Source organism: Penicillium samsonianum (genome assembly GCF_028829775.1).
Source record: "Penicillium samsonianum strain IBT 33392 chromosome Unknown utg000009l_segment0_segment0, whole genome shotgun sequence".
NCBI classification, from domain to species: Eukaryota; Fungi; Ascomycota; class Eurotiomycetes; order Eurotiales; family Aspergillaceae; genus Penicillium; species Penicillium samsonianum.
Window position 1 is genome coordinate 409,217 of NW_026643267.1, and position 26,759 is coordinate 435,975.

At 49.8% G+C, this 26,759-nt stretch overlaps 8 protein-coding genes across 8 annotated transcripts; 4 read left to right on the forward strand and 4 right to left on the reverse strand.

Annotated features, from left to right (window-relative positions):
* Positions 1-273: 273 nt before the first annotated feature.
* On the forward strand, positions 274-1,846 carry N7471_013232 (uncharacterized protein; the record flags this gene model as incomplete). Its single annotated transcript, XM_057285951.1, has 4 exons — positions 274-364; positions 420-1,472; positions 1,537-1,710; positions 1,755-1,846. The coding sequence occupies 4 exons, from the start codon at positions 274-276 to the stop codon at positions 1,844-1,846; spliced, it is 1,410 nt and encodes a 469-aa protein (XP_057129276.1).
* A 2,994-nt stretch (positions 1,847-4,840) lies between these two features.
* Positions 4,841-5,274, forward strand: N7471_013233 (uncharacterized protein; the record flags this gene model as incomplete). Its single annotated transcript, XM_057285952.1, has 2 exons — positions 4,841-4,877; positions 5,021-5,274. The coding sequence occupies 2 exons, from the start codon at positions 4,841-4,843 to the stop codon at positions 5,272-5,274; spliced, it is 291 nt and encodes a 96-aa protein (XP_057129277.1).
* A 582-nt stretch (positions 5,275-5,856) lies between these two features.
* On the reverse strand, positions 5,857-7,008 carry N7471_013234 (uncharacterized protein). Its single transcript, XM_057285953.1, has 2 exons — positions 6,441-7,008; positions 5,857-6,376 (listed from the first exon to the last, which is right to left on the reverse strand). Exons 1-2 carry the CDS (start codon positions 6,887-6,889, stop codon positions 6,037-6,039), a joined length of 789 nt encoding a protein of 262 aa, XP_057129278.1. The 5' UTR covers positions 6,890-7,008; the 3' UTR covers positions 5,857-6,036.
* Positions 7,009-8,475: 1,467 nt separating this feature from the next.
* Positions 8,476-9,004, reverse strand: N7471_013235 (CENP-S family protein; the record flags this gene model as incomplete). Its single annotated transcript, XM_057285954.1, has 4 exons — positions 8,476-8,599; positions 8,703-8,736; positions 8,799-8,922; positions 8,972-9,004. 4 exons carry the CDS (start codon positions 9,002-9,004, stop codon positions 8,476-8,478), a joined length of 315 nt encoding a protein of 104 aa, XP_057129279.1.
* A 361-nt stretch (positions 9,005-9,365) lies between these two features.
* On the forward strand, positions 9,366-9,938 carry N7471_013236 (uncharacterized protein; the record flags this gene model as incomplete). Its single annotated transcript, XM_057285955.1, has 1 exon — positions 9,366-9,938. The coding sequence occupies one exon, from the start codon at positions 9,366-9,368 to the stop codon at positions 9,936-9,938; it is 573 nt and encodes a 190-aa protein (XP_057129280.1).
* A 366-nt stretch (positions 9,939-10,304) lies between these two features.
* On the reverse strand, positions 10,305-13,943 carry N7471_013237 (DDB1/RSE1 family protein; the record flags this gene model as incomplete). The annotated part of the gene is made up of 4 exons (XM_057285956.1): positions 10,305-10,607; positions 10,672-11,118; positions 11,168-13,754; positions 13,849-13,943. 4 exons carry the CDS (start codon positions 13,941-13,943, stop codon positions 10,305-10,307), a joined length of 3,432 nt encoding a protein of 1,143 aa, XP_057129281.1.
* Positions 13,944-14,268: 325 nt separating this feature from the next.
* On the reverse strand, positions 14,269-16,726 carry cprA (NADPH--hemoprotein reductase cprA; the record flags this gene model as incomplete). The annotated part of the gene is made up of 2 exons (XM_057285957.1): positions 14,269-14,798; positions 14,861-16,726. Coding segments are annotated over 2 exons (2,163 nt in total), but the record flags the coding sequence as incomplete, so codon positions are not given.
* Positions 16,727-18,989: 2,263 nt separating this feature from the next.
* N7471_013239 (putative cell morphogenesis protein (PAG1)) lies at positions 18,990-26,408 on the forward strand (the record flags this gene model as incomplete). Its single annotated transcript, XM_057285958.1, has 1 exon — positions 18,990-26,408. The coding sequence occupies one exon, from the start codon at positions 18,990-18,992 to the stop codon at positions 26,406-26,408; it is 7,419 nt and encodes a 2,472-aa protein (XP_057129283.1).
* Between the last annotated feature and the right edge of the window lie 351 nt (positions 26,409-26,759).

Below are 26,759 nucleotides of genomic sequence, written 5' to 3' on the forward strand. Positions count from 1 at the left end.
TTTTATCTTTTTATGTTCAAGTGGAACCAATCATGTCCCTCGCGCCATGTCTCTCGTGTCTCTGCGCCAAGAGGCAAACATAGAAGCCAATCTACAGTACTCCCTCCGTACATCCCTAGTCGAAATTCAAAACTGCAAGTAAGGGTCGAGCCCGACCATAATTACTCTTATTTGATTTGATTTCTTAGAATAATATATACTCTGAACAAAGCCATCATCTAGAGATCCTAGAAAGCTTCAATTTTCTTCTTCCGGGAGACTATTCACATCACCATGGGCGATTCCCAACAGAAATCCTTTGGCTACGAATGGCGCTCTTCCAAATGGTTTATAATTTCTACTGTCACTCTTGCCTTGTTTGGTGGTTTGTCTGCCTGAAATCCGCTTTACAATCTATCGTTGACACTGTCTGGTACTAGAAACCTTCCTATACGCATTTATTGTCCCTATTTTAGACTACATGCTACGGAATCGCCTGCATATCGATCGCTCACAGTCTCAGAAAGTTACCTCGACAGTACTCGGCCTCCATGGCGCTATCTCTGTCGTCGCTGGCCCCATCATCGGCCATTTCGCCGATAAAACCCCAAACCGCAAGGCACCATTGTTGCTATCTCTTATTACCTGTATCATAGGCACCGTCATGATTGCTAGCACCCATTCGATTCCGATCCTCTTAATAGGCCGCGTCCTGCAGGCAGTTGCGGGTTCCGCAGTATGGATCATCGGCTATGCAACTATCGCAGATACCGCGGATCAGGCGAATCTCGGCATAATAATGGGTATTGCAATGTCCTTTGTCAACTTGGGAGTCATCGGTGGGCCCGCAATCTCCGGATTATTACTAGAAGTAGCGGGATATTGGATAACTTGGATGGCGCCGCTTCTCATTTTGGGTATCGATCTCGTCGCGCGCCTTTTGATGATTGAGAGTCCTTCGAAGAGTTTCTCTCAGCCTGATACGAAATCCACAAAAACAACACAGACGGCAGACTTAACAGAGACTACGGGTCTGCTGGTCCCGCGTGGCGATCCTCAGGATCCACCCACCGCTGCAGGTGGCTTTTGGCACATTATGTTATACGATGCTCGCGTCCTGACAGTTCTGCTCATTCAGATAATGAGCGCAACGGTGGGAACGTGTTTCAATGCGACTATTCCGCTTCATGTACAGGAAACCTTTGGATGGGGTCCTAGTAAGATTGGATTCTTGTTTTCCTGCTTGATCCTGCCTAGTCTCATAGTCGGTCCGCTGGCAGGCTGGATTAGGGACCGTATCGGAACACGATATCCTGCCGCGATTTCCTTGGTTCTTCAGGCGGCGGTGATGGTATTACTAGGTATTGCTGGAAATGAGCGAATCTCCTGGACGAGTGCTCAGAACTATGGCGGAACACTTTACATAGCATCTATCGTGGCTATGGGTGCATTGCGTCCGTTTATGGCTGGCTTGGGGCCTATTGAATTGACTGGTAAGTGTTGAGTTCTCTCTATGAAGTCGATATATATGTGCAGCTTTCTAATTATTCATCGCAGCCGCTGTCAAAGCACACCAAGAAAAGACGCCAGGTATCTTTGGGCCCGAGGGGGGTCTCTCTCGGGTGTTTGCTATGATGGAGGCTGCTGCTTCCATTGGGATGACAGTTGGCCCAATTGTGGGTGGTTCGCTCAAGGAATTATTTGGCTATGACTACATGAGCTGGACTTGGAGTAAGTGGCTAACCTTTGGCTTGTGACCTCGCTAATGGTGATAGGTCTGCTTTATCTTTTCCTTGCTGGGCTTGTAATGTGTTTCCTAGGATCCGAGGATCCCAATGAAATGCCTCCTGCTGATGGAGACTGCTAGAACTGTCGTTAGGATTCTTGAAATATATTGCATTATATTTAGTTTGTCGTACATGTCTATAATTGTTCGTTGCATTAGTTAAGCTCTCTACCGAGTTAGACATTTGAGTTGACTACATGTAATTATGCATCATCTAACTACTCCGTACTCCGTATTGTCATTGCTCTGAATCACTCTATTTGTCAAAAGATTAATGTCCAGCTCCCTGCACTCCAGAGCTAATATGAGGTATCAATTCTGCAGGTGGAAGCACTATGTTGTGACTTTGGCTTGCAGGTGAATATCCACTTACAATCTCAGCAACAAATCAATTGAATTTAGTCCGCAATGACGACAGCCAAATCCACGGACTAGTTCGCGTTGATTAGCACGAGCCATCCGAATCAAGTTGGGATGTGCACTTAAACATGTCAAGCTGTACATTTGACGGGTCGATCGGCATAAAGTGGCGGGGCTGACTAGAGACCATTGACTATGTAGTCTGCATTAGCGTAGAGGATAATCAACAAATCATTCCGACATCAATCAGAATTAGATTAAATAAAATTTTGATGCTAATCGATTTCAGTCTAGTCAGTCGGAATCTAGATCTCGGGGTCTCCATTTCATCAAACTGGACCATCGAGTTTCTGGTCATCCCCAGGCGATTTCAGCCTTGAGTCACTCCTGAAACCCCGCCAGAAAGCCTCAAGACATGGATCACTTAACGAGTTCCAAAATGTGAAGTCAAAGAATTAAGCACAGCATACAGAGTCTTGTTGTCACATTCCCACCCAAGCCCTAATATGAGCGCTGACGGCCGTAGACATAGGTATCCATTCTTCAAACCACACTAGATGACTCATTATTGATCCCCGAATATGTCAAAAAGAGTGAGGTAACTCACATGAGCGTTTTCTCCAGAACACGCCAAATATTATTCCGTATCTTGCTTCATTGATGATCTGTTCGCCAGGTTGCTCTTCATTGACAGGACCAATTAATCCACCAAACATCAGGTCCCAATCATCCCGCTTTGAATGCCTCGCCCAGTGCATTATATGAGATGGCTTCCCCGCGAGGTGTTTAGAGACTGCAAGGCCTGGCAGCGGTGGCGGGGGTTCCATAGGCGTCCTTGTTGAGATCGAATTGAAACTTCGTCTACGGAGTAGTTCCGTGTGAAAGGAGTAAGTTTGCGCATGCGCATAAATGCAGCCCGCGATATTCAAATCACTCGCGCTGTAATAGGGAAGCGTCACGTCAGTATAAGAGAGAGTTGCATACTCCAGGGTTTCGTGTTCAGCTTACCAAGTATTCATTCAGCACAGGCCGGTTTATGAAACGTGATTATGGAGTTGAACTCCATATTAGAACCACATCTCGAAAGGGTTCATGGTTCGTTTCAAGGAAGTTCGAAGTGAGAGTTGTTTTACCTCAAACATGTTGCAGCCAAAGAACGGGAATGCGAGGCCATTGTTGCTGTTGTTGCTGTTATAGGCCGTACAGAATGTAGAGGTCCCCGAGATTACTACAGGATTGTTTCCTCTGTGACAAGTATAGAACAGTTGGTTGGTAGATATTTCGAGTCGGCAATAGGATTCCTCCCCGTGGTCCCTACTACCCTAACGCCAGGCGGTATGGGATTTCGGCTGACGCCGGATAGTACCGGCCTCCGGGGGCGGATCGGCTCGGAGATACCGGGGGATTGCCCAGAGATCAGTTAAAAAGTGCCCCACAACTCTTGTCTTGTTTTACTTCTCTCTTGTTTACTTCTCTCGTCTCTGCCTAGATCTCTGCCATCTCACAAATTTCACTCATCTCAGAGGTCTCATCGAATGACCAACCCAGGATGGCTCTTCCAATTGCAATTCCTACAATTTTACCATCTTTACGGTAAATCTTCTAGTGAAGGGTTTGACCCGAGGTACCTATTTAAAAAGAGAAATGGTTCATGGTCATCAAATGTAAGTGCAGTGTCATTTCTTACCAGTCTCTTGTGGCCACAGAGTTTCAAAATGCTAACGAAGATACTCTGTATAAGACAGGTGATCTCGTCTGATACAGCCTGGATGGCTCGCTGCGCTACATACCGAAAGGTCTTGCAGGTCAAGATCTGCGACATGCAAAAATTTCGACCAAAGCCAGCGATGGTCGAGAAAGGTTATTGGGGATGAACTTATGTCTCGAGACCTTTATATCGCGACCTTCATCGTGAGCGAGTCTATCTGGAACTAGTGGCATTGAAAGCAACAACAATCTTTCACACCGGCTACAGCGGTGACTGTCGACCTAGTGACGAAGGATAAATAGAGATCTGGGGAACTTTCACGGTCTCATCTATGAAGAAGGACTTTGAAGAGCAAGCGAAAGGAACTAAAAATGGATCATACTCCACATTGAAACCATCAACAATGATTTCTACTGGCTGCTACTGTGATGGCTGTCGACTTGCTACCAAGCAGGGATTAGGGCTCTGTGGTGATTCTCACAGCCTTTTTTATCGAATTATCAACGGGCTCCTCGATGAGCCACCGAAAGGCTGCGGGAAAAGACAATTCACAACATTCGCATTTCCCATGCGCTTTACAACCGATACTCTTTCCATATCTTCTCCCGATACCCCGTTTCCACTGGCAAGTAGTGCCATACTCAATACATGCACTAAATTCAGTCAAATGTCGATACCGCGGCATTGCTTTCTAGAGGGAGCAAGTCAATGGCATCCAAATTACTCATTTCGTGATACACCTCGATCTATATCATCTTATCTTGCATTAGAGCAGAGAACTAGATTGGCTCTTTCAAGCCTTCTGCGGGAAATTGCAAACAACATTCTCGATGACGAGTTGATCATTGATTCATACATGGTACCTGGGTGCACAGAACACAATCAGACAGACCAGTTGCACTCGCTTGCAGCAGAAAAAGTCTTTGGTTTTCGTTCACCAAAGTCACCGTCCCTGTATACATGCTGTACCGGTTGTTGACCCGGCTCCGGCCACCCGTGGTGCGGACATGCCCGCCGTCGGCACTGCCGACAATGAGGACGACGGTATGTCTGATCTACTTTCCTTCTATCTATGCCTCCAATCCATCTATGCCTTCAATCTATCAATGTCTCCAATCCACTCTTTCCTCATCAATGATATTGGGTTCTCTTGTTTCCGACCCCTACTATTATCTTAGGTTGTTGAGTTGCACGCCTATCTCCTGGTGCGGAGTTTCGGGAAGAACCTGGTGATCTTGTGCCCATGTGGTCTGCTCTGAGAACTCACCCCCTCATGGTGCAGAGAAAGAGTTCCGTTGACAACTTTTGTGATCTTCGGTTCCAGGAGAACCTCCTCATCACCATGGTGGGCGTTGATGATATAGAAATGGCACGTGCTAGTGTGGCTGTGGACAAGACGTTCTTTCAGGGGAACTTGTTACAAATCGAATCCCACCTCTAGGGCTATTTGGTGTTTTCAGTTAGTCCCCGGTTTTACACTAAGTTATCTTTGTCATTCGGCTCATTAGCCTTCATATGAGCTTATTCTCATGTACATTATATAGAGAATACATACGAAGTTACTCCACCCCTTAGCTTGTCCTCTCTTTAAAATGATCTCAAGGTTTGATTGGCAAACCCATCAGAAGATACTCGGCTGCTCCGACACGATCTTATGCATCCATGGATGTTGTAGGCCGAACGGGATAAACCGTATGGTGGGGGAAATAAGCGTGAGCTGGCGTAGCTTACTCGAGGCTAGTACCAATGTAACCCGCGCTTCGGATAAGCTTGATACATTGCAAAGAAGTCATCATCACTAAATCTAAAGCACAAGCAGCCATTAGTTCCCCGCATGATCGAATCCGGCATGTTGCCATATATCGACGCATGCGGAAAGTGAGGCTGAATGCCGTTGTCGCATTACTACGCCCAGGAACACGAAACTCAAATTTAGATCCCCGACGAAGTTGATGGGTGTAGAAGAATATTCATAAAGCAGTGTATTGATTAATATTAAAAGTGACCAGCCAGTCTCGAAAGACCTAAGTATGCTCGCCAGATATCCTCCATCATATTGTACAATCCAATCTAATCACAAACATAGCAGTGGTATCTTGGCTCTCAAATAACACAAAAGAGTCATAGAATCATCGACCAGTGCACAAGCAGCAGTCCACTCAGAGGAAGATACTTGGAACAGCAAGTATCCTACACCAGCAATCTAGATGTTGCCAGTGTACGCCGAGTTACCGTAGCCATAGCTACCGGCAGCCGGGGCAGCAACCGGAGCAGTGGTGGTGTTCTTGTTTTTGCCCCAAGAGCTAAACCATCCCTTCTCGGTCTTGGGCTCAGAGCCCATCTCGACGTCATAGGGGGTTGGGTGGCCGGGCAGGACATCAGCGCCGCCGACGTCGGCTTCGGGGTTATTCTTGTTGCGGCGCCAGAAGGCCTTGCGGGTACCGTGGGTGTAACCGTTGGTCGGGGAGGGACCGAAACGCTTCTCGCGCTTGTGGTGGCGGGCGAGAAGGACTTGGAAGAGGATGGAGGTCAAGTAGAAGAAGCTAGGCACGATAAGTTAGCATAATCCAGATGAAACTGATTATCAGTAATCTAGGATCAACTCACATTCCGATAACGGCCACTGCGAAGACGACTTTTTCCAGTTGGCAGGCCATGCTGAACTTCAGACCCTTGGAAGCAGTGTCATCGTTGGCGTTGCCCGTGCCCATTGGTGTATTCAGTGTTCCGGCGGAACAATTGTCAACACCGTTGCGGGTCAGGATGGCGATAGCGACCATCGCGCCCACAAAACACACGTCCAGGGCAACGCCCAGGAATGCAAAGAAGGCAACACCGCCCAGGCAGCAGGTGAAAATGATGCCTAGCAGACTGTAGGCGGTTGCTGCGCCTGCTAAGCCTTCGACGGCCTTGATCCATGTCGCAATGTTTTGGTTATTCCTGGTCAAGACAGCCAGGAAGTACGAGAAAATGCCGAGAATGACCGCAGCATCGAGGAACTGCAGGACACGCAGTCCGAGGTTGAAAAATCGGAGGATTACCCCGCCGGCTCCCATATTGTATAAAATGAGTGTGTATGTTGGGTATAAAGGTGACAGTAGCGACCGCAGGGTCCAGGGAGAATATATGTTGTATGTTGTATGAAAGAAGACTCAGGCAACAGGATTTGAGCGAGTTATAAGGGAGGACCAAAATAATGGACGATCAGTGGAAGGCGGCACTATTGCATGTCGATCCTTGGAAAAGCTCTCAGCTCAATGGCCAGCAGCGTCTGCGCCACACTCTAAATGACCCCAGATGGCCCACTCAGTGATGTCAGTCCCATGGGTTGGCGAGTTCTCAGGTCCCACCTAGCTGTCTCCGGTTAGACAATTTGCCACCGTACCATGTGAAGAAAGAACCTTGGAATAAAAATTAGTTGTGCCCCAGCCACACTGCCAAGACAATTTCAACGCTGCATCTTTCTACTCCGTACCATGACCCTTCCTAATCCGGGATATTATGCTGCCTATTTCTGGGTATCACAGCCTGCGCATCATCAACTATTATTCATCGGTCCTCCTTGAACACCATCTGGGCACGGATGCGAGGTGTTCATCGAGGTTTTCACTTGAAAATAAAGTTAGAAAGAGCTACAATAAACTGAAACTAGCGCAGCTTAAACAGTAGTGTAAAGTAGTTTAATATCCTTCCATGCGTGACACAACTTCCATATACCGCTACTGGAATCATCTCATTCGACACTGGCTGCTTTCCAGCGCCATCAAGTTAACTATGTATGTAGCGTATGTGTCATTGGCCCTTACATACTTAGGTACAGGTGTGGCTGTGTACGTGTACATCGATTATTGTAAGTATGGCGGCTAGAGTCCATTGTACGAACCCGCCACGTTGAAAATGACGTCTGCACCCACCCATCCCACTGGGCCTGGGTCTTCTACGCCACGTCCACTTGCAGTGTACAAACATTACAAACATACGAGGTTCAATGGGGAATATGTGGTATTAAAACTGGGTCTGCCGCATTGGGAATGGCATATCATCATTTTGCACCAAAATGATGAGATGAATTTTGCGGGGGTAATCAGAACGAGATGTGGTCCAACAGGGATGAGAGAGAGAAACAATAAATATCTGCACAGGCCAGGCGGTGTTCCGGCATAACTCCGGGCTAGCGCGTGTCACCAAACCGATTCCAAGGAGATGGTGCTGTTGCCCGGACGAAGCACAGCTTTAGTCACGAGCACTATCATGGTCCCGATCCGGGATGAAGAGACTGGTATCTGCCCGGACAAGGGGGACCTTAGTGGACAAGGCATATCGCACCAATGTAGGTCGTAGAGTGGCATCGTTGCCGCAGTACACAAGCTTCGGCCTGGTTGATACTGTTGTTGCCTAAAAAGCTGCATAAATCGGGCAAGCTTCTTGGAGAAACGTCAGAGACATGCTCATCAATGCAAGATGCTGACCCTGCCAACGTCCAGGGACGACTTCGAACAATGAACTCTATTAAGATATCATGTTTCAACTCACATTTTACTTCATTTGGGGATCCCGGGATTAAAAGAGACACAATCCTCGGCAGTAGCCTGTGATGGTAGTGGACGGTGTCTTCTATCGAAACCGGCTAACAGCCCATCCTTCATGAGTCTTCCTGGCGTTGCTTTTCTTGTTCAACGAACGCACGGAGAATGGAATCCAGTCCTTCATTGCGGCGAGCGAGTAGCATCACGTCAGACACATTGACGGTAGATCTCCCGGCGTGTCTAGATCGGAAGACGAGGTTAGTACACTTCTTGCTAAATGTACCATCCCACGGGAATAATAGGAACAATTTCCTACTCAATTGCAGCAATGGTGGCTGCTTACTTCGCAAAGGATTCTAGATCCTGGCTGATCGTCTCTGCGAATAGTCAGTTACAAAAACAGAAAGCCGGAAACTTGACATAAAACAGTGAAACATACCTATCTGAGCCCAGACCATCTCTGTCAACGCACCGATGAACTGCGGAGTGGCATTGACGCCTAGCTTGATAGTCTCCTCATCCACGATCTTGCCGATGGACAACCACAGCGCGGATTTCAAGCGCTAAACAGGAAGTTAGCCAGGTGTGCAGCAAAATCCTACCAATACTGACCTCCTCCAAACTAGCCTCTTCAGTCTGCTCCATGGTGATGAGATAGTGCAAGACAACAAGCCTCGCGCGGTCCCCATATAAAACACACGACATCTGATTGGCCGACGACGCGTCCACGGAATAACGGCTAATCCGGCACACAGGCCACACTAATCCCAAACAGGCATCTCTCGTTGCGGGAGCCGCGGAATATCAAAGAAGCGCAGAGCAATCGCAGATCCCGTCAATTAATCCCTCAATTCTTAATATTTTACAAAACTCCCTACTCTACTCTTATCTGTCTCTGGCTGTCCTCTTCTACAACCTCCCAGCCCATTCAGCGGGTAGCCACGGAGCCCCCACCACTCCCTCCAACCCTCACCCAAACCCGAAAAAAAAATCCCAATCATCCACCATGTCCACACGCCAGTCGGATCTGAGCGAGGCAGCCGCCGCCGCGGCGGAGGATTTCTTCGGCCAGCTCTACGCCTTCTTCGAGATGATTGTTACGCGCTTCTTCAAAAACGGCTACGCCTCGATCGCGCAGATGAGCGGCAAGCGCTGGACAAAAGTCATCGGCAGCGTGATCTTCTACGTAATCCTGCGGCCGTACATCGAGAAGTTGTTTAAGTGGATGCACGACCGCGACCGTCGCAAGGAGAAGGAGAAGCGCGAGAAGGAGAAGGCGCAGTTTGGGAAAGTCAAGGTTTCGCCGAACTCGCTGCGTGCTGGTGGCGACGGTGGAAAGGGGAAGGTCCTTGGTGAAGTCGATCACACGGATGATGAGCTGGAGGATGAGGAGGATCTTATGGCGGCTGCTAGTGGTGTTCCCGAGTGGAATGATATGGCCCGCAAACGTCAGAAGAATTATATCAAGCGTGTGAAGAAGGATCAGCGTGCGGAGGATTTGAGTCGGGATCAGATTATGGAGTTGTTGGATTGGAGTGAGGAGGAGGAGGTTGATGTTAAGGTTAAGAAGGATCTATAAGATTTCTGTCGGCTGGTCTTGGGCCTTGGGTTGGTCCCTTGGGTGTATGTATATTGCATGGTCGATGGGGTTTTTGCTTCTTGTATTTTTTATTAGTAGATTCCAATTTAATAGGACCTCCGTGGCCCCTCGAGCTTTTAGTGAGTTACTGACCTAGTTGTAGCCTCTACCTTGCACAATAACGTATACTTGGAAGTCATAAATCTACTATTTGCACCTAAGACATGCATCAAATCCAGTCACATCCGAGCCAGAACTTTTATCCTGAGCCCTTCTAGGAACCAGCCATCACCGCATCTTATCCGTATTCATGAACAGTTCGTAACATGTCGCCAATGCCCCAAGAAACAAGACCCTCACAAGAGATCAGTGAAGCCTCCGCAAGGCCTCAATCATTCTCTTGACCTCCCTGACGTCAGAGGAGCCAATCTCCTGCACAATCTCCTCTTGCATGCTTGGTGAGCAGTTCAAAAACTGCTCAATAAGCTCGCCGTCCACAAACCGGTTCGGTGCATCGGCGGTGCGCACCATACTTCTGAACGCACGGAACTTATTGAATGACAGGTTACCCAATGAGTTGATTTTGGTAGATAGAACCTCTTGCAGGGTTATCAAGAAACCTTGATGTTCGGGGTTGATAACGGCGAAGAGGAAAATGGAGCCCTCGACCTTTGAGTGGGTTAGTATATGGGCCTTTAATACTAGTCAACCCGGTCAACTGGGATGAACTTACTGTTGCCATAAACGCCCGCGGTGTCACCGTAACGCTGGACAGCTGTGGAATATTAACTGGTCGGATACGATTGACCATCTCCCCTAGTGAAATTTCGCTAGTAGGGATCAGCCTGTGCTTGTCCTGGGCGGTGACTCCATTCGTATTCCGCGAGAGAACGATAAGGTTTCCTTCAGCGTCGCTTTGGAGGAATGTCTCGTCTCCAACGCAGGCAATTGCTGTGCTCCAGACGGTCTGATAGTGACGACCGACTTCGGTCAGCTTGGCAGGTTCCCCAGCGTGACCCGGTGTATACCTCACAAGGCAAACACTCTTCATGAGATCTGCCACTGCGATTAGGTTGTCGACGACTGTTACGTCGACTGGTGCGGTAGAGGTCCGGTATGCAGCGAGCTTCTCGAGCTTCATCGGTCCAACGTTATTGACTTTGACTCTATACACAACGACCTGGATATCGTCAGTAGAGGGTTCGGAATTACAGTCGATTGGTACTCACGGTCTTAACGAGTGCCGCAACAACACAGTCGCCCATCATAGCGAGAGCCCGACAGGCGCCCATAACCGGCAGCTCCGCGACTTGGCTCAGCTTGCGGCCGTGGTCGACTTCTAGAATGAGGATCCGCCCGCGGATTGATTCCTCCTGGTCTTCGTCTGCGAATGCCGTGCCGACAACAAATCGGTCCTTCATGATCTCTTTTCCATTTTCATCTTTCCCTGCCGGGAGCTCAGCGCGAACAACACTCTCCACCAGTTCGTCAGGGCCCAGTTCCAACGCATCAAGACGCCGGAACATGATCTCATCGGCAAGGACGAAGTGGCTCTTGACAACTTCGGCGCCATTCTCGAGCTTGCGATCAATCGTGCCGATTCCAAATGCCTTCTCGGAAGGGGAGTATGCAACACGACGGACAGTCGAGCCCATTGGTAACGTTTGAATTTGGGTTGTGCGCTCCCTGTCAACCAGCGCAATCTTCAGCTCTTTCTCGGTTGCCACAGCGATGGAATCTGGGAACGCCTCTGTATTCAAATGGCATACCCGTGATGCGCCCTCGGAGTTCACTGCAGAGTAGATGATCCGACCCTCGGAGCCGTAGATCAGGCTGGGATTCTCGCAGGTAGCGAAGACGTTGTATAGCCCATCACCCTTGGGAAGTTTCTTGAATGTGGGTTGTTCGGAACCAAGAATCAGCTTGTTCATCTCACTTAGTGAGTAATCTTGCGTGTTTAGTGAGAACGTGATGACGCAGCCATCAGCCATGGAGATGAAAAGGGTAGGCTGACTGTCTGCGAGCACTTCGGCTACAAGCACTGATCGGGGAAAGCTCTCCCCAGTTGGGCCTAGCGATTGTGTTTGAAGAACAGCGAAGTCCTCAACAGCCATGATTGACACCTTGGCTGATTGGGGGAACCCTGCGATGAAGACACCTGTTGGCGTGGAAGGGACAGTCAGACCAGATATTTGCTGGTCGGCACCGAGATCGTTCTGCATGATGATCTGGGCATTATCCCTGATATCAAAGGATGCCACAATTTGACCACTGATAACGAGAACCAGATGGTCCTCGTTGGCCGACGCGGCAGTTATCAGCTTCTGGTCCTGAGGTGCCCATTCAAATGTCACCATTCCGCTTTCTAGATCAGCCACTAGCACTCGTTGTTCTGTGACCTGAAGAATACGGTCACCCTGGAGTCTTGTGGCGAGAAGAGTACATTCTGCGAGTGAAAGCCCCAGGAAGGTATCCAACTCTTCAACTTCACCGTCAGGGCTGAACTGGAACACACGCGTTTCGTCAACAAATGTGACAATAAGCGTATCCAGGAAGTCGTCGGTGCTTCGAGTTTGGAGTCCCCAGAGATCAGTAATGTGCTCCATTTCTCCCAACACACCCAACTCTTCCATGCCAACGCCACTGCGCACACTACGTAACGTCCCGTCGTCGAAGGCACCAGAACCTGTCACAATTCGAGCCTGCCCGGACGAGAACTCATGCGTTTGGCTCTCATTTGTACGATTTCCAAGATCCATAATAGTGAAGTCGAGGATCGGTGCAATGTTAGACAATGTTTGGATGACCTCGAACGAGCTTCCATCGAGCCGGAGGACTTGGGAGTCGCCGTGATGCGAGCCAACAAAAAACATGCCTCCACCGAGATAGACCAACACCGATGCACGAGCCGTCTTGCCCAGATACTCGAGTTTCCAATCGTCAATTTCACCCAAATTATTCAGGATGAAAGAGAGGAAGAATAGCCTCCCATAGTCATCAGCCAACAACCACCGCTGACTATCGACCTTCTCCCAGGCCACGAAGACCGTTGCTTCGTCAAGATTCCGCGTAATCACATCATTGGCGTTATCGTCGATGTACTTGATCGACGTCTCCCCAAGCACAATAAGACCACCCAACGGTGCCGGGATAGGGATGAGATGCGACGATCCGAGATCAAGCTCCTGTCCAAATTCACCCCCCTCCAACTTCTGCACCTCCTTGAAAGTAGCATCTGCCGAAGTCCCCGAAGTGCCCGGCGTGAAATCCAACTCGCGGATTCGAAGCCGCACCTTCTGCTGGTTATCTTCGTAGAGCAGTGCCAGCCAAGGATTAGATTCCGAATGCAAGAATGCCGAGGATCGAACGAAAAGCTCGTCGATGCGGGATGTAGTCGGCTTATCAAGTTCTCCCACCTGCAGCGGCAGGTCAGCCTGGGACCCTGCCATCGACATCCGGCCTCTTTTCTTCGTCGGTTGCACGATCGGCACGACAACAATAACACCCTCATATACTTCCAGCGTCATGAACCGCCCCGTGGGATCGATCAGACATCGCGGTGCGCATTGGGACTCCCGAGACGAGGGCTCGGCGATATTGACGCAGGTGCGCGCTGTATTGATCTGTTCTGATTCGCGGTCCCATTTTATCGTAAAATAGTTGTATTGATCCGTGCCGACGAAGAGGTGGTCGGTTGGCGAATTTGTTGGTGCGGGTAGGCACGCGAGCATAGTGACCCGTGCATTCAGAGCACGAGTCGCGGTGAGCACGATTCCATCCGGAGTGAGCGTGTAGAACTCGAGACGACTGGCTTTTCTGTGGGTTCGTTGGAAGGTTAGCTATCGTGCTCGTCGTCATCGGGTGGGAGGTCGGCTTGGGTTCCTTAGCTTCGCGGGAGGATGGGACTCACGCTGCGACTAGACACTCTTCGTCCGGAGAGAAAAAGTTTAGCTTCACTGCATGGCGAATGCTGCTTGCCCGGTGGATGGGCACGACATAAGCCATCGTAGTTCAACAACCCGCGGTGTCGGACAGCGCGGAGCTGGGGGGGTTGAAGTTCGGCGCACCACCCTGCGGGGATGGGTTTCTCCGGGAGTGGGATGTACAGGGATTGAGATGGCGAGTGTTGATGGCGTTGAATTATGGACGGCACATATCTCTAATTCAACTCTGTTGAGGCAGGGATTGCTCGGTTGATGTGGGGATGTGAGAGAGGTTGAGGTTCCCGTGCAAATGACGTCTAAAGTCCGCGCTTACAACCGAAAACATCCAGACAAGGCGTTTATACTTACAAGTGGATAGTTATATAGTTACATACATGAACATACAATTTGAAAGAGAAAAAAATTAAATTCCTTTTAAAATCACAAGTCTAAAATCATACCCGCCCAGTCGGCAGTCCATAGCCAAGAAGCTCAAGGTCCTCAACACGAGGCCAATGCTAGGAAAACATGCAGCGCGAATGAAACAAGAAGGCGTATCGTATCGAACAAAATGATAATATATAGGCACGATCATCTACGCATGGTTGCAAGTGCAAAGAGATGTTCATCAATCATGAAATCATGACCAGACGTCCTCCTGGTAGCTGCCGCTGCTACGCATGTGCTTGACCATCTCCTCGCCCTTCTCAGCGGGCAAACCCCGTTGCTGGGCAATGATGTGGCCAAGAACCAGGTTGACCTCACGGGCCATGTTGGCAGCGTCACCACAGACGTAGAAGTTGGCCTTTTGCTTAAGCAGCTCGCTGACGAGCTCGGCGTTCTCCTTCAGACGGTGCTGGACGTAAACCTTCTCGGATCCCTCGCGGGAGAAGGCAGTAACAATTTTCAGGGAGTCACCCATTTGATCTTGGAAGGTCTAAGCGAATCATATCAGTGTCAATGTTCGGTTTTCGAGTATAAGGGGGTTTTTCTTCATACCTTGAATTCATCCTTGTAGATGAAGTCCTCGTCGCTCTTACGGCATCCAAAGAACAAAAGCGTTGTACCAACCGTCTCTCCCTTGGCAGCGAGAGCGGCACGTTCCTGAATGAAACCACGGAATGGCGCGACACCAGTACCGGGGCCAACCATGATGATAGGCTTGGACGGGTCGGAAGGCAACTTGAAGTTAGAGTGACGAACGTGGACAGGCACGTGGATACCATCGTACTTGTTGCGAGGACCATCGATCGAGTAAGTCAGGCCGTGGGGGTCGGGGGACGGGTCGCCGTTCTGCTTCTGCTTAAGAGCCAAGAGGTAGTTGGTGGTGACACCCTTTACCACGTGCGAGGCACCCGGCAGACGAACAGATTCGACGACAGCGGTGATGCTGATCTTATCCTTTTGAACCAGAGATGACGAAGAGATAGAGTAGTACCGGGGCTGGAGCTTGTTGAGACCTTCAATCAGCAGGGAGAAAGGAACGGCAGCGAACGGCTTAGAAGTGATGCTTTGGAGCGCCTGGGCAATAGTGAAGCACTGGTTGGTGATCTTCTCGTGGAAGTAATCCTTGTCGTTACCCAAGCGGACAATCTCAGTTTTGCTCTCCTCATCGGGAGCGAAAGCAGCGAGGGTCGAGACAAACTGACGAGAGACGGGAGCGCACACTTCCATGTAGTAGCGGACGGCGGCATCATAGGTAGTCGGGGTGGGAATGGGAACCTTGGCCGTAACATCGATACCCTTGACGTTGATCACCGAGTGGCGCTTCTCCTCGAGGCCAAAGACTCCAAGGAAGCGATCGACTTCGGCGCCAGCGTTTGTAGGCCAAATAGCGATGTGATCACCAGTCTGGTAGCTGAGGTTGCTACCAGCGATGCTGATTTCCATGTGCAGACAGTTACGGTCCTTGACAGTGAACAATTCCGAGGATTCGACAATCGGGGCAATGTAGGGGTTATGCGCGGAGAAGGGGCCCTTGGCGCGACCCTCACGGTGGGAGGCAGTGGGCTCACCCACGTAGACGGACTCGTCCTCGGGGGTTTTCTCGTCATCCTCAACAACGGAGAACACGGCTTCGTAGACAGCTTCACGTTCCTGGAGATCCATGGCTTCCGACAGAGCTGTCCACATGGGCTCCTTCCAAGCCAGGAAATCCTCTTCCATGGTTCCGGCGCCATCGTCGCCCTCACCAGCAGTTCCAATACGTTGCGCACCAAGCTTGGTCAGAGCAGTATCGACCTGACGGACCATAGCGTTGTAGTGTTCATAGGTGTTGTTACCCAGGCCGAATGTGACATACTTCAATGAGGACAGAGGCTTGTCTTCGGCGGAGGCGCCGCTCTCGAAGGCGACATCCTCACCGGTGAAAAATTGGTAGAACTCCACGGCGTTATCGGTGGGCTCACCCTCGCCGTAGGTGGCCAGAACGAAGAATGCGACCTTGTCATCGGGGAATTTGTCCAGGTTCTCGTAGTCATAGTCCTCGATGTCGGCGACCAGAGTCTTCAATCCGAAGCGCTGAGAGCCTTCCTTGGCGAGTCGAGATGCGTAATCCTCTGCAGTACCAGTCTGGGAGCCGTAGAAGATGACACAGTTCTTGCCCGTCTCCTCCATCTTCTCCACGATGTCGCGGGTTTTGCCGCTCTTAGCGGCTCCATTCAGGGTGGCGGCTGAGGAGGCATATGGGTCTTTGGGGACAGCCCAGTAGCTACCCTTGGTGAAGTAGGCAACGCTACCCACCAAGAGAGCCACCAAGACGACCAAATCGAGTGTATCCAGTTGCGCCATTATGGTGTTTGGTGCGTATCTCGCGGGGAACAGGGGAGTTTGTTGTGGCGCGAATTCCCACCGAGAGGGGGAGAACTGGTTGAATGCGTTCCAAGGCCGGGGAGAACAAACACAAAAGTAAGAAAGAAAGGTAAAGCTTTGGCAAATATGCGCCCCCGACAAAAAGCCCTAAATGGGAGTGTATGTTGTACAGAATAGAAAGAAGAAGAGAGAAGCCAACAGGTGGTCTGATCCACCCGTCTTGGGCTCCGGGCTTTCTGTGGATCTTCACGGGCAAATCTCACCGCTGTCTGCTTACGTTGTAAACTCCGAGTGTGAAGAAGTACATAAAAAAAAGTACTCTAGAAAAAGCCGGAAATAGAAATAATTTATATCAAGAAGATAAGAAACTAAGAAAGACACTCAGACCACCCAAGCCCTTAGTCTTATATACGACTTGTGTACTCCGTATTGTGGGGAGAATGGCCGAGGGCAATCGGAAGCAATATCGGCCCCAACGTACATATGTTGTACGTCCACGGCAGTTTTCCCAAGAGTATCAAGCAGAGACATTCCCCGGGGCCAAGTTGGGAAGAAAAGGCGGAGCTCGGGTAAGAGAGGGAGCGGCAAGGCCGCTCGGGAGATAACAAGCCTGCTATGTCTGGTATGCCTGAGACTTCACATGCGGAATGATTTCCGCATTCTGCATACTGTTGTAGTATGTTGTACTCTTTCTCTATTTCGATCTCCGACTCCGTACTCCGTACCCAGAAGAGGCTTGATACATACATAATCTACTAGTTCCCCTAATGCGGCAAATTGCCTTTCTGGGCTCCCGGATCCCGGCTTGCCAGACATCCCTGACATGTGGGGAAGATCGTCTTCAAACCTATGTAGTTCGTCGATTGTAGTATGTTATATGCCAATTTACTCAAACTCTTAATGTAGGCGCTTGTGATGTTGTCATTGAGCCTCGGCATATGCTGCTTCTTTGTATATTATATGTACTGCCCTAAGAAATAAAGACTTCACCTACAATATATATATATATAGGTTCCGGGCGAGTATAACATTGAATATATTCGAGATATTCAAAATCCAATTCTTTAAGGGCTTCAATTTGTGCTATTGGGTGAATGACGTGCCGAGTGCCCCTGTTATCTCACGGGTTATATATGTATATAAGTAGATCCCGCATCCATGGATAGGACCGACATGCATGCACTCCAAAAATAGAGGTATATCATACCCAATTACATAGTATACGTACTAGTAGTAACTACCTAGGTCTATAACCTTCCCTCCACGCGTTCTCCAGGGAAATAGACATTTGTTTCAAGTTTCAAAACGCACAGTTTCATTCTCCTACCCCGCTCGGCTTTTGAAACCGTTCGATCCGACGTTCTCCTGGGATTCTTGTTCCTTGCGTCAAACCCGCAGCTCTTCTGTGAGTAACATATGATATATAATATATTAGAGGAAAAGAGATCAGGCAATAGTGTTCTCTAGGTACATTTCAATTTCTCATAGGGAATACAAAAGGAATGAAAAATGGGTGAACAAAAAAAAGTCCAGTCAATAGACTGGCAGTGAGGCTCTGTGGGTAGACGTAAGAGCCAAGGCTAAGCAACTGGCAGCCTTGGAGTGCCCAACGGGACCTCAAGGAATCAGATGAATACGTATAATATAAAAGAAAATGAAACATCCAGGGCTCTATACGATAGAGAGTTTCAAATTAATAAATAACTAGAAATACGTAAATATAAATACAAATCCATCTAATATGAGGCTTAATAATAATCCCCCTTAGATGTACCCGTGCGCCCGATAAAAACATCAAGCTCTCTCACCCCAAGTCTTCACACCCCTTGGCTTCTGGAATTGGCTATGTGCGGCTTACATTTGATTATTGACACGGCTGCTTGCAGGTTTGAGCAATGAGGTTCTCATAATCTCTAACAGTACGTCTTGCAAACATCGCTATCGGAGCAAACGGACTCGGTCTGACATTTGAATCTCCAGTGGCTTCACACCCTGCCAAAGCTGGCCCAGGCCAGACAATCCTGCCCCTCATTTCCGACGAGCTTAAATCTGCATCACACCATAATCTCGCATCTCCATCGGAACGCCGAGGGACCAGGACCGCCCAGTCCACTCCTTTGCACAGTCGCGAATCCTCTACCGTCCGAGGAAGACAAGTTGATCCCTCCACTCTCGCCCCTATCCAGCCCCGACGCGGTCACTCCGGTTCCAAGAGCCCCGATGTATCGGGCGGCCGCCCCCAGGATATGAAGTGGGATTAGAAAGACGGCCCTCCAACTCGTACGGTCACCACCGGCAGACTTCCATCGTACACGGTATGCAGCATTCACGAAATACGAGCATGGCCGGATCAGCCGCTTCCACGAGCCCCTTGAGCCCGGAGCTCATTGCCTCCCTCGGTCGCGGTGCGTTTGACGAGGCGACCCTTCCTGCCAAATTCGACCCTCTCGATACACACTCAGGTTATTCGACACCATCCGGGATATCCGCCACTCATGCGTTGCCGCCAACGTTGAGTACGATCCAAGACAATGACACAGCACTGAGGGATGTGAGCCCCGCCGCCATACTTCACAACCGAATGAACTCCGGAGGAAAACCAAGACGCGAGCGGTCGGATAGTCGTTCACAGTCCAAACATCACTCGGAGTCAAAGACTGTTGGGGAATATGCATTGCACCACTTGTTCAACTCATTTGTTGGACAGGCAGACAACAAGATCAATCAGGCTATCATGAAGATGGGGGAATCCGATGCTCCCGTGGAGGAGGTTTGCGGTCCAGGAGCAGATCCGACATTTGATCAATTGATATCGGCATTAGGACATATCGCTCGGCAGAAACCGAAACCTCTGATTGATACAATTATGTTCTGGCGCAAGGCTAAAGGAGATGCTGCTATTACAGCGAGACAGATGTTGAATGAGCAAAGAGCCTCGCCCGCTGCCACAGAGAATATCCCCCTCTTGCGCCGCAATACCGAGCCGACACAGCCTGCTGATCCCGCTGCTACTGCCGAACGGGCGCAGCACTCGACGCCCGTTATCGCTCGTCCGGACGAAGTCGCTTTAATAGAGCGACGCGCAACGGTCTCGGTATACTTAGTCTGTCGAGTCTTGATTGAGATCTTCAACCAAAGTAGCCTGGCTTCAATCACTTTCGACATGGCGGATCGCCTAGAAGACATCGTGTTTGGCCAGGTGAAGACATCTGATCCGGACCAGATCTCGGCCTCACCTCTGCGGATGGCTAATTGGCGAATCTATGGCCAGTTGCTGGGGATCATGAGTGAATCCAATTTCTCCGGTGTCGCTGGTCGTTACTTGACGGAACTCGAGCGCTATCAGAAGGAGGAAGCTACCCGGGGGCCATCTCGCGAGGGCGATTCAAAGTCGGAATTGCTGATCCTCTGTATGCGATATCTACGTTTGCCTATGACTTCAGAAGGATGGCCCAAGTCTTGCGATTTCATGCGATCGTTGGCACGCTTGTTTGTCAATGCTCACGGGCAGCGTATCAAACAGGCATACTGCTACGTGATTGAAAAACTTCTTCTCCCTGTCGCTGCCAACCCGAGCTGTGATCTCTCACTACCTCGGTGGAAGGAATTCGTGGACCTGATCCAACCGCGCCTGACACAGCTTCTTATCAAGCCTCGTCATTGGACATCTTCCTTTTCGTTGAATGTGCTGTTGCTTTGCATCTCCAACAAAGAGACCTTCTCTTCCCAATGGCTCTCGATGATTTCGAGCTTGCCTGCACGTCTGAAGGACCGCCCTACTCGTGCACCCGCCCTCCACGCCATCTGCCGTCTGGTCTGGACATATTTCTTCCGCTTCTCCGACTCCCCCACAACCGCTCTTCGCAAGGTTGAAGAAGTGGCAAAGATTGCCCTGCCGACCGGCAGGAGAACGTACATGAGCGCAGAGCCGGTCTTTGCCGATCCGTTGATCCAGCTGATTCAAATCATCGGTTTCAAGCATCCGGATGTCTGTTTCCGTAACATTATTTTTCCTTTGATCAACTCAGATCTGTTTCTATCTGGCAGAGAGTTGAAGATAGAACAGATGGAGCCGGAGAAAATGGTCATCGGAATCCGCGCTTTCCTGGCTACGATGTCTGATCTGGAGACAAGTGACCAATTGTGCCCTCCGATCCCGACTGGCTCGCTCCCAAATCCTTTCACCGACGTTTCAACTCCTGTGTATTTCCATCGACCCCAACTGCTTAAAGAGTACAAAGCGCCTAGTGCTTCTCAGAAGCAAGACCCAACTTCATGGCAACCTGTCAATACCGCGAGACTAAGTGATAATGTGAAGGAATACTATTTCCGATTTTGCGAAGTTTTAGGCAAGATCACTTTGCTCTGTGATAACACATTCGGTGGGCAAGCAGTTCTGGACGAGAAGTTCGGTGGAACTACGCCCAAAACTCCAATATCAGAAGCTTTCAGCTTCGGTCGTCGTGGTGATGACCATGTCACAACACTGGATCAGAAACAAGGATTCTATGATCTGCTCCACGTGGCAGTCCAAGCCCTTCCTCGCTGTCTCTCCGACCATATCCCATTCAATTCGCTCATCAATCTTCTTTGCACGGGAACTGCCCATGTCCAGTCAAATATCGCTACTTCCTCAGCGGAGTCGCTGAAGGCCATTGCGCGGCAATTGCACGCCCAACAAGTTACAATCGGCTTTGCTAGGTTCATCTTCAATTTTGACGAGCGCTATTCCACCATGTCAGACGAAGGAATGCTTGGACCGGGTCATATCGAGTCCACTTTGAGACTATACGTCGAGTTACTACAAATCTGGATTGACGAGATCAAACAAAAAACGAAGGGTGCAGCAGCGATGGATCAGCTGGAGAGATCCATTTCTGGTAGTCGAGCCCTGCACCTCGATTTATCGAGTGTCCTCGCCCACGTGGAGGAGATTGAGTCACATGGGCTCTTTTTCTTGTGTTCTCAGTCAAGACGTGTTCGAGCCTTTGCCATCACTGTCCTGCGGTTGATCACCGAATTTGACAGCGCTCTTGGAAAAGAAAACACAAGAATCATTCGGATCCTTGAGGCTGATTCTCAGCAAATCCTAGATGTGAATGATGAGCATCTGACTGTGGCAGAGCGGAGCCGAATCCAAAAGGGTAAAAGAAGAAGCGCCTCTCAAAATACTCTTATCGAACTGTGCAGCAGTGAAGTCTCTTATGATTCAACATTGTGGGCTAAGGTATTTCCCAACATCATCCGCGTCAGTTTTGAGACTTGCCCGTTCGCTGTAACCCTAGGAAGGGAGATTGTATGTGCACGTCTTGTTCAGATGCACAAGATCATCACATCTCTTGCTGAGAGCACAAGAGTCCAGCAATATGCTCCCATGGATGCGTACCAGAATCGCCCCATTGGAAGAAACAACAATCTCACGTCTGAGATCCTCGTCGAGCAATGGAAGCTTTACCTGGTCATGGCCTGCACTACTGTCACTAGTGTCGGGGCTCAATCGCAAAGTCAGCTGGCAAATGCCCAGCATGCGCGCAAAGCCTCCAAGGGAGCTCATCAGTCTCAAGACAAGATCAGCTCCGCTCGAAGCCTCTTCGCATTTGTGATCCCTCTCCTTTCTGCTGAACGAGATTCCATTCGCAGTGCTATTGTTGTTGCTTTGGGATCTATTCATAAAAACCTCTACCGCACGCTTCTTGAGTCTTTGCAGTATGCCGTCACTACTTGCAATGAGGAGGCGAAGATGAGAATTGGCAACCACTACCGCAGTCCCAGCAGCCCCCGTCGAAACAGGAAGACCGACCGCCTGCGCACCGAGGTCACAAATGTTTACAAACTCACGTCTCACTTCCTTCAAGAACCCGAGGTTTACAATGACGACTGGATCGTCAACAACCTCGTCACATACGCAAAAGATATTCGAATTTTCCTTAGTGATGCCGAGGTTCAGAACGACTGGGAATTCCAGCGCTTGCGATTCCACTTCTGCGGGCTGATGGAGGAGATATTTGAAGGCATCAATCGTGCCAAGGATCCTTCTCGCTGGATGCCTTTCGAGTCGCGGAAGTCTGCTTTCTCTCTTATGGAGGACTGGTGTGGATACTCGCCAAACCAATCCCAAATATCTGAAAGGGAAGAGAATATGCGCAAGTTTTCCATGACCCGACCAAATGAGACTGGTGAAATGAAAAACACTGCTGCTGCGATGGAGATTGAGAAGAAGAATCTACGCGCGGCAGCCTTGAGTGCAATGGCTTTCCTTTGTGCTGGCCCCATCAGCATCACCACCGAAAGCGGTTCTGTCCTCCAATTCGATGTCACTCGCATGCTTTCATGGATTGAAATGATATTCAACACCGTCAGTGATAAATGGCATGCCATCGGCCGCCGGGCCCTTAAGAACCTCATCATTCACAATCAGGAACATTCCTATCTGATGGAGCGATCAATCGAGATGTGCTACGTTACTGAGCGGCCCAAGACCATCGAGAGCTACTTTGAGGTGGTGACGCAGGTGCTTTTTGAATATCCAGATTATCCGCTCGAATTCTGGAGAGTCCTAGGGGCAGTCTTGGTGACACTGGGCAATGAAAAGCGTGAGATCCGAATGAAGTCTGCTAAGCTTCTTCGAAAACTAGAGGAACGCCAGCAGAAGAACTCCAGGCTTCAAGACTTCGATATTAGTATCTCAGACAAGACTACCGCTGTGTACAAGCTGGCCCAGTTCGAAATCTCGAAAAGATTAGCTAGTCAGCACTCTGACTTGGCATTCACTATCTTTTCGGAGTTTTCTTTGCATTTCCGCAGTCTTCGACCCGATAGCCAGCGAAATATGGTTGCTGCAATCCTGCCGTGGGTTCAAACAATAGAGCTACAGGTTGACCCGAATGGCGGCCCTACAGCCAAGTCATACATGTTGCTCGCAAACCTCTTTGAGATAACAATTCGTTGCAGTACAGTCCTGCCTAACCAAGTCCAAGCACTGTGGCAGGCCTTGGCAACAGGCCCTCACGGGGGTAATGTGCAGCTGGTTCTTGACTTTATCATCAGTATCTGTCTGGAACGCAAAGAGCAAAACTTTGTGGAGTATGCTAAGCAAATGGTCGTGTTTTTGTCTGGGACTCCGGCAGGATCAAAGGTCATCGAATTTTTCTTGTTGCAGGTTGTGCCAAAGAACATGGTGCAAGAGAGGAAAGAACTCACTCCACCTCCTCCTGACATCAAAAGCCTACCATATGTTGCAGACCTTGGAACAGTACTCCCTGTCGGAAACAAACAAGCTGGTCTATCTCTTGGACAGGTTGCCCTGATATTCCTCGTTGATCTGATGGTCGCTCCGGTGACTCTCGCTCTGACTGATGTTGTCAAGCTGATCCACATCGTTCTCATTCTCTGGGACCACTATACAGTCACTGTGCAGGAGCAAGCTCGCGAGATGCTGGTACATCTTATCCATGAACTGATAGCGGCCAAACTTGAGGACGATGCCCCGGCGGGCGCCCGGCAATCCGTCGAAGACTTTGTGGAATCAATACGTAAGAGCGACCCCGCGGTCGTTTGGGAATACGAAGAGAATCATGGCAAAGAGGAAGAGACCGATGACCGCCGCGTGCCTGAATCTATGGCTTCTGTCACCCGTGACGTCGTCAAGTTCTTTAGCTTTGCTTACGAAGGCGTTGGCGACCTGTGGGCGAAGGAGGCATTGAACTGGGCCACCTCGTGTCCGGTACGACATTTGGCATGTCGATCGTTCCAGATCTTCCGCTGTATCTCGACATCTTTAGACTCGCGAATGCTGGCTGATATGCTCGCGCGGCTTTCAAACACCATTGCAGACGAGGAAACGGATTACCAAACATTCTCGATGGAGATTCTTACTACGTTGAAAATCATCATCAGCTCCCTTGCGCCATCCGATCTTCTGGATTATCCTCAGCTATTCTGGACGACATGTGCTTGTCTCAACACAATCCATGAGACTGAGTTTATCGAGAGTATTGGCATGCTTGAGAAATTCCTTGATCGGGTCGATCTCAGTGATCCAGTTGTGGTGGCTAACCTTATCGAGGGCCAACCACCAAACTGGGAAGGCGGCTTCGATGGTCTCCAGGACCTTGTCTTCAAGGGAATGAAATCGTCCGAGTGCTTTGATCGTACACTCGATCTACTTCATACTCTCAGTGGTCTTCCAAACAATGATCTCATCGGAGACGGAACTCGACATTTGTTCACTGTGCTGGCTAACCTACCCCACTTCCTTCAATGCTTCAAAGAAGGGTTTAGTGACCCCAAACCCATTGCTCGTGCTAGCATACTTGCCCGTGTGGCTGAGAATGAGCGATGCCCTCGCCTTGCAGCATCGTTGTTTGGGTTTGCCAACCAGCAGTACAAGACCGCTGGGGTCTTCCTCGACCATATCATCACCGAGATCAAGTCATATTACTTCCCCCAGCTGGACTTCCAATGTCTCATCTTCCTCATGGGACTTCTCACTAACACCACGGATTGGTTCCGCATCAAAACAATGAGGATCCTCTGTGTCTTGATTCCCGAGGTAGACATGCGGCGCAATGAGGTCACCTGCCATGGCCCAGATCTGATCTCCCCACTACTCCGGCTTCTGCAAACCGATCTCTGCCCCCAGGCTCTGGAGGTTCTGGATAATATCATCACGGTCTCAGGAAATCCAATGGAGCGCCAACATCTTCGGATGAGTATGGCATCGGCAGCCTCTTCTCGTGCTATCCGCAAAGAGTACGAGCGAATCCAGAGTCTATACGGAATTCCTGAACCGACGGGATGGTCGGTTCCTATGCCTGCAACCCAGTCAAGCATGACCCGGCACAACGTTCACGCTGTCTTCTACACATGTGTTGAGGCCGAAGACAGACAAGAGGAAGATGTTATGACACCCAGTGTGGCCTTCCATGCGGACGACTACAGCGACTCGTTCTTCCCAATGAGAGCTGATACCATGAAATCAATCGATACGCAGATTGATGGCAATATGGGAGATATCGTGCAGAAGCTAGACAGCCTAGATGACTTCTTCGAGGATACTGATACAATCACCCCTGTGCTGAACCCTATAGCTCCTCCGATGTTGCGAGGATTCACTGGTAATTATGTGGATACCAACGCACATCTGTACGACCAGCAGACCGCGCCAATTTTGCGGGAATCACTCGCTCGGACAGGCTCTACATCGTCCTTCCATAATGGTCTTGCCGAGTCTCGCCCTCCCAACTTTCGCTTCGACGGCCCGGGTGTGTACTCCCCGGTAACGGCGATACCTCCAAACTCCGCACAGATATTCCGATCTGGTTCCCATACCCGCTCTGTCACCTCCCCTACCAACAATCTCTATGTCCATACCGCGTCCAATGCACCCAATTCCACACTGCCCGTTGGATTCAGCGATTCCGCTTTCCTGTCCGATGAGGATCCCGACGAGGTGCATTCGGATCTAGAGGAGCGCCCGGTGACCAAGAAGGCGATCACTCCACCTGCACCCATGATCCGCAGTGCAACCGATGGACCACACTCCCTGGAATCAATGATTCGCAGCGGTATGCGGAGACTGACTGGTGGCGCAGTCAACAGAGAAAAGGAGCGACAGAGGGACCTCCTCCGCGCACAACACCGCGCCATTGTGCAAACGGCCAATTCACCTCGTGTCCCAAAGGTGCCTGAGGAATATCTCTCAGCACCTACCAGTCACCCGGCATCACCGAGGTGAGATTGGTACATATCTCTGCCCCTATCATACATTCCTGTTTTATCGTTTTGCTTTTTCGTTTCTGTTGTCAGCCCTTTTCTAGGCTGTCTGGGCATTTCTTGGGAGTTTGGATCACTTTACATACATACCCTTTACTCGTCCATCTACTTCGCCATTGGTCTTGTCCATCTAGCGTTGATCTGTGACCCTGCATCATGTATAGTCCGTGTAGTCACATTCTGGAAGTTGATAGACTTACATATTAGGTGTTTTGCATTTCAATATCACAGTCTATATATTTGCCTTTGCATTTACGTTGAAGTTCCAAGGTTATCTTTACCAAGGAAGCACCCTAATTGGGAGTGTTTTTCT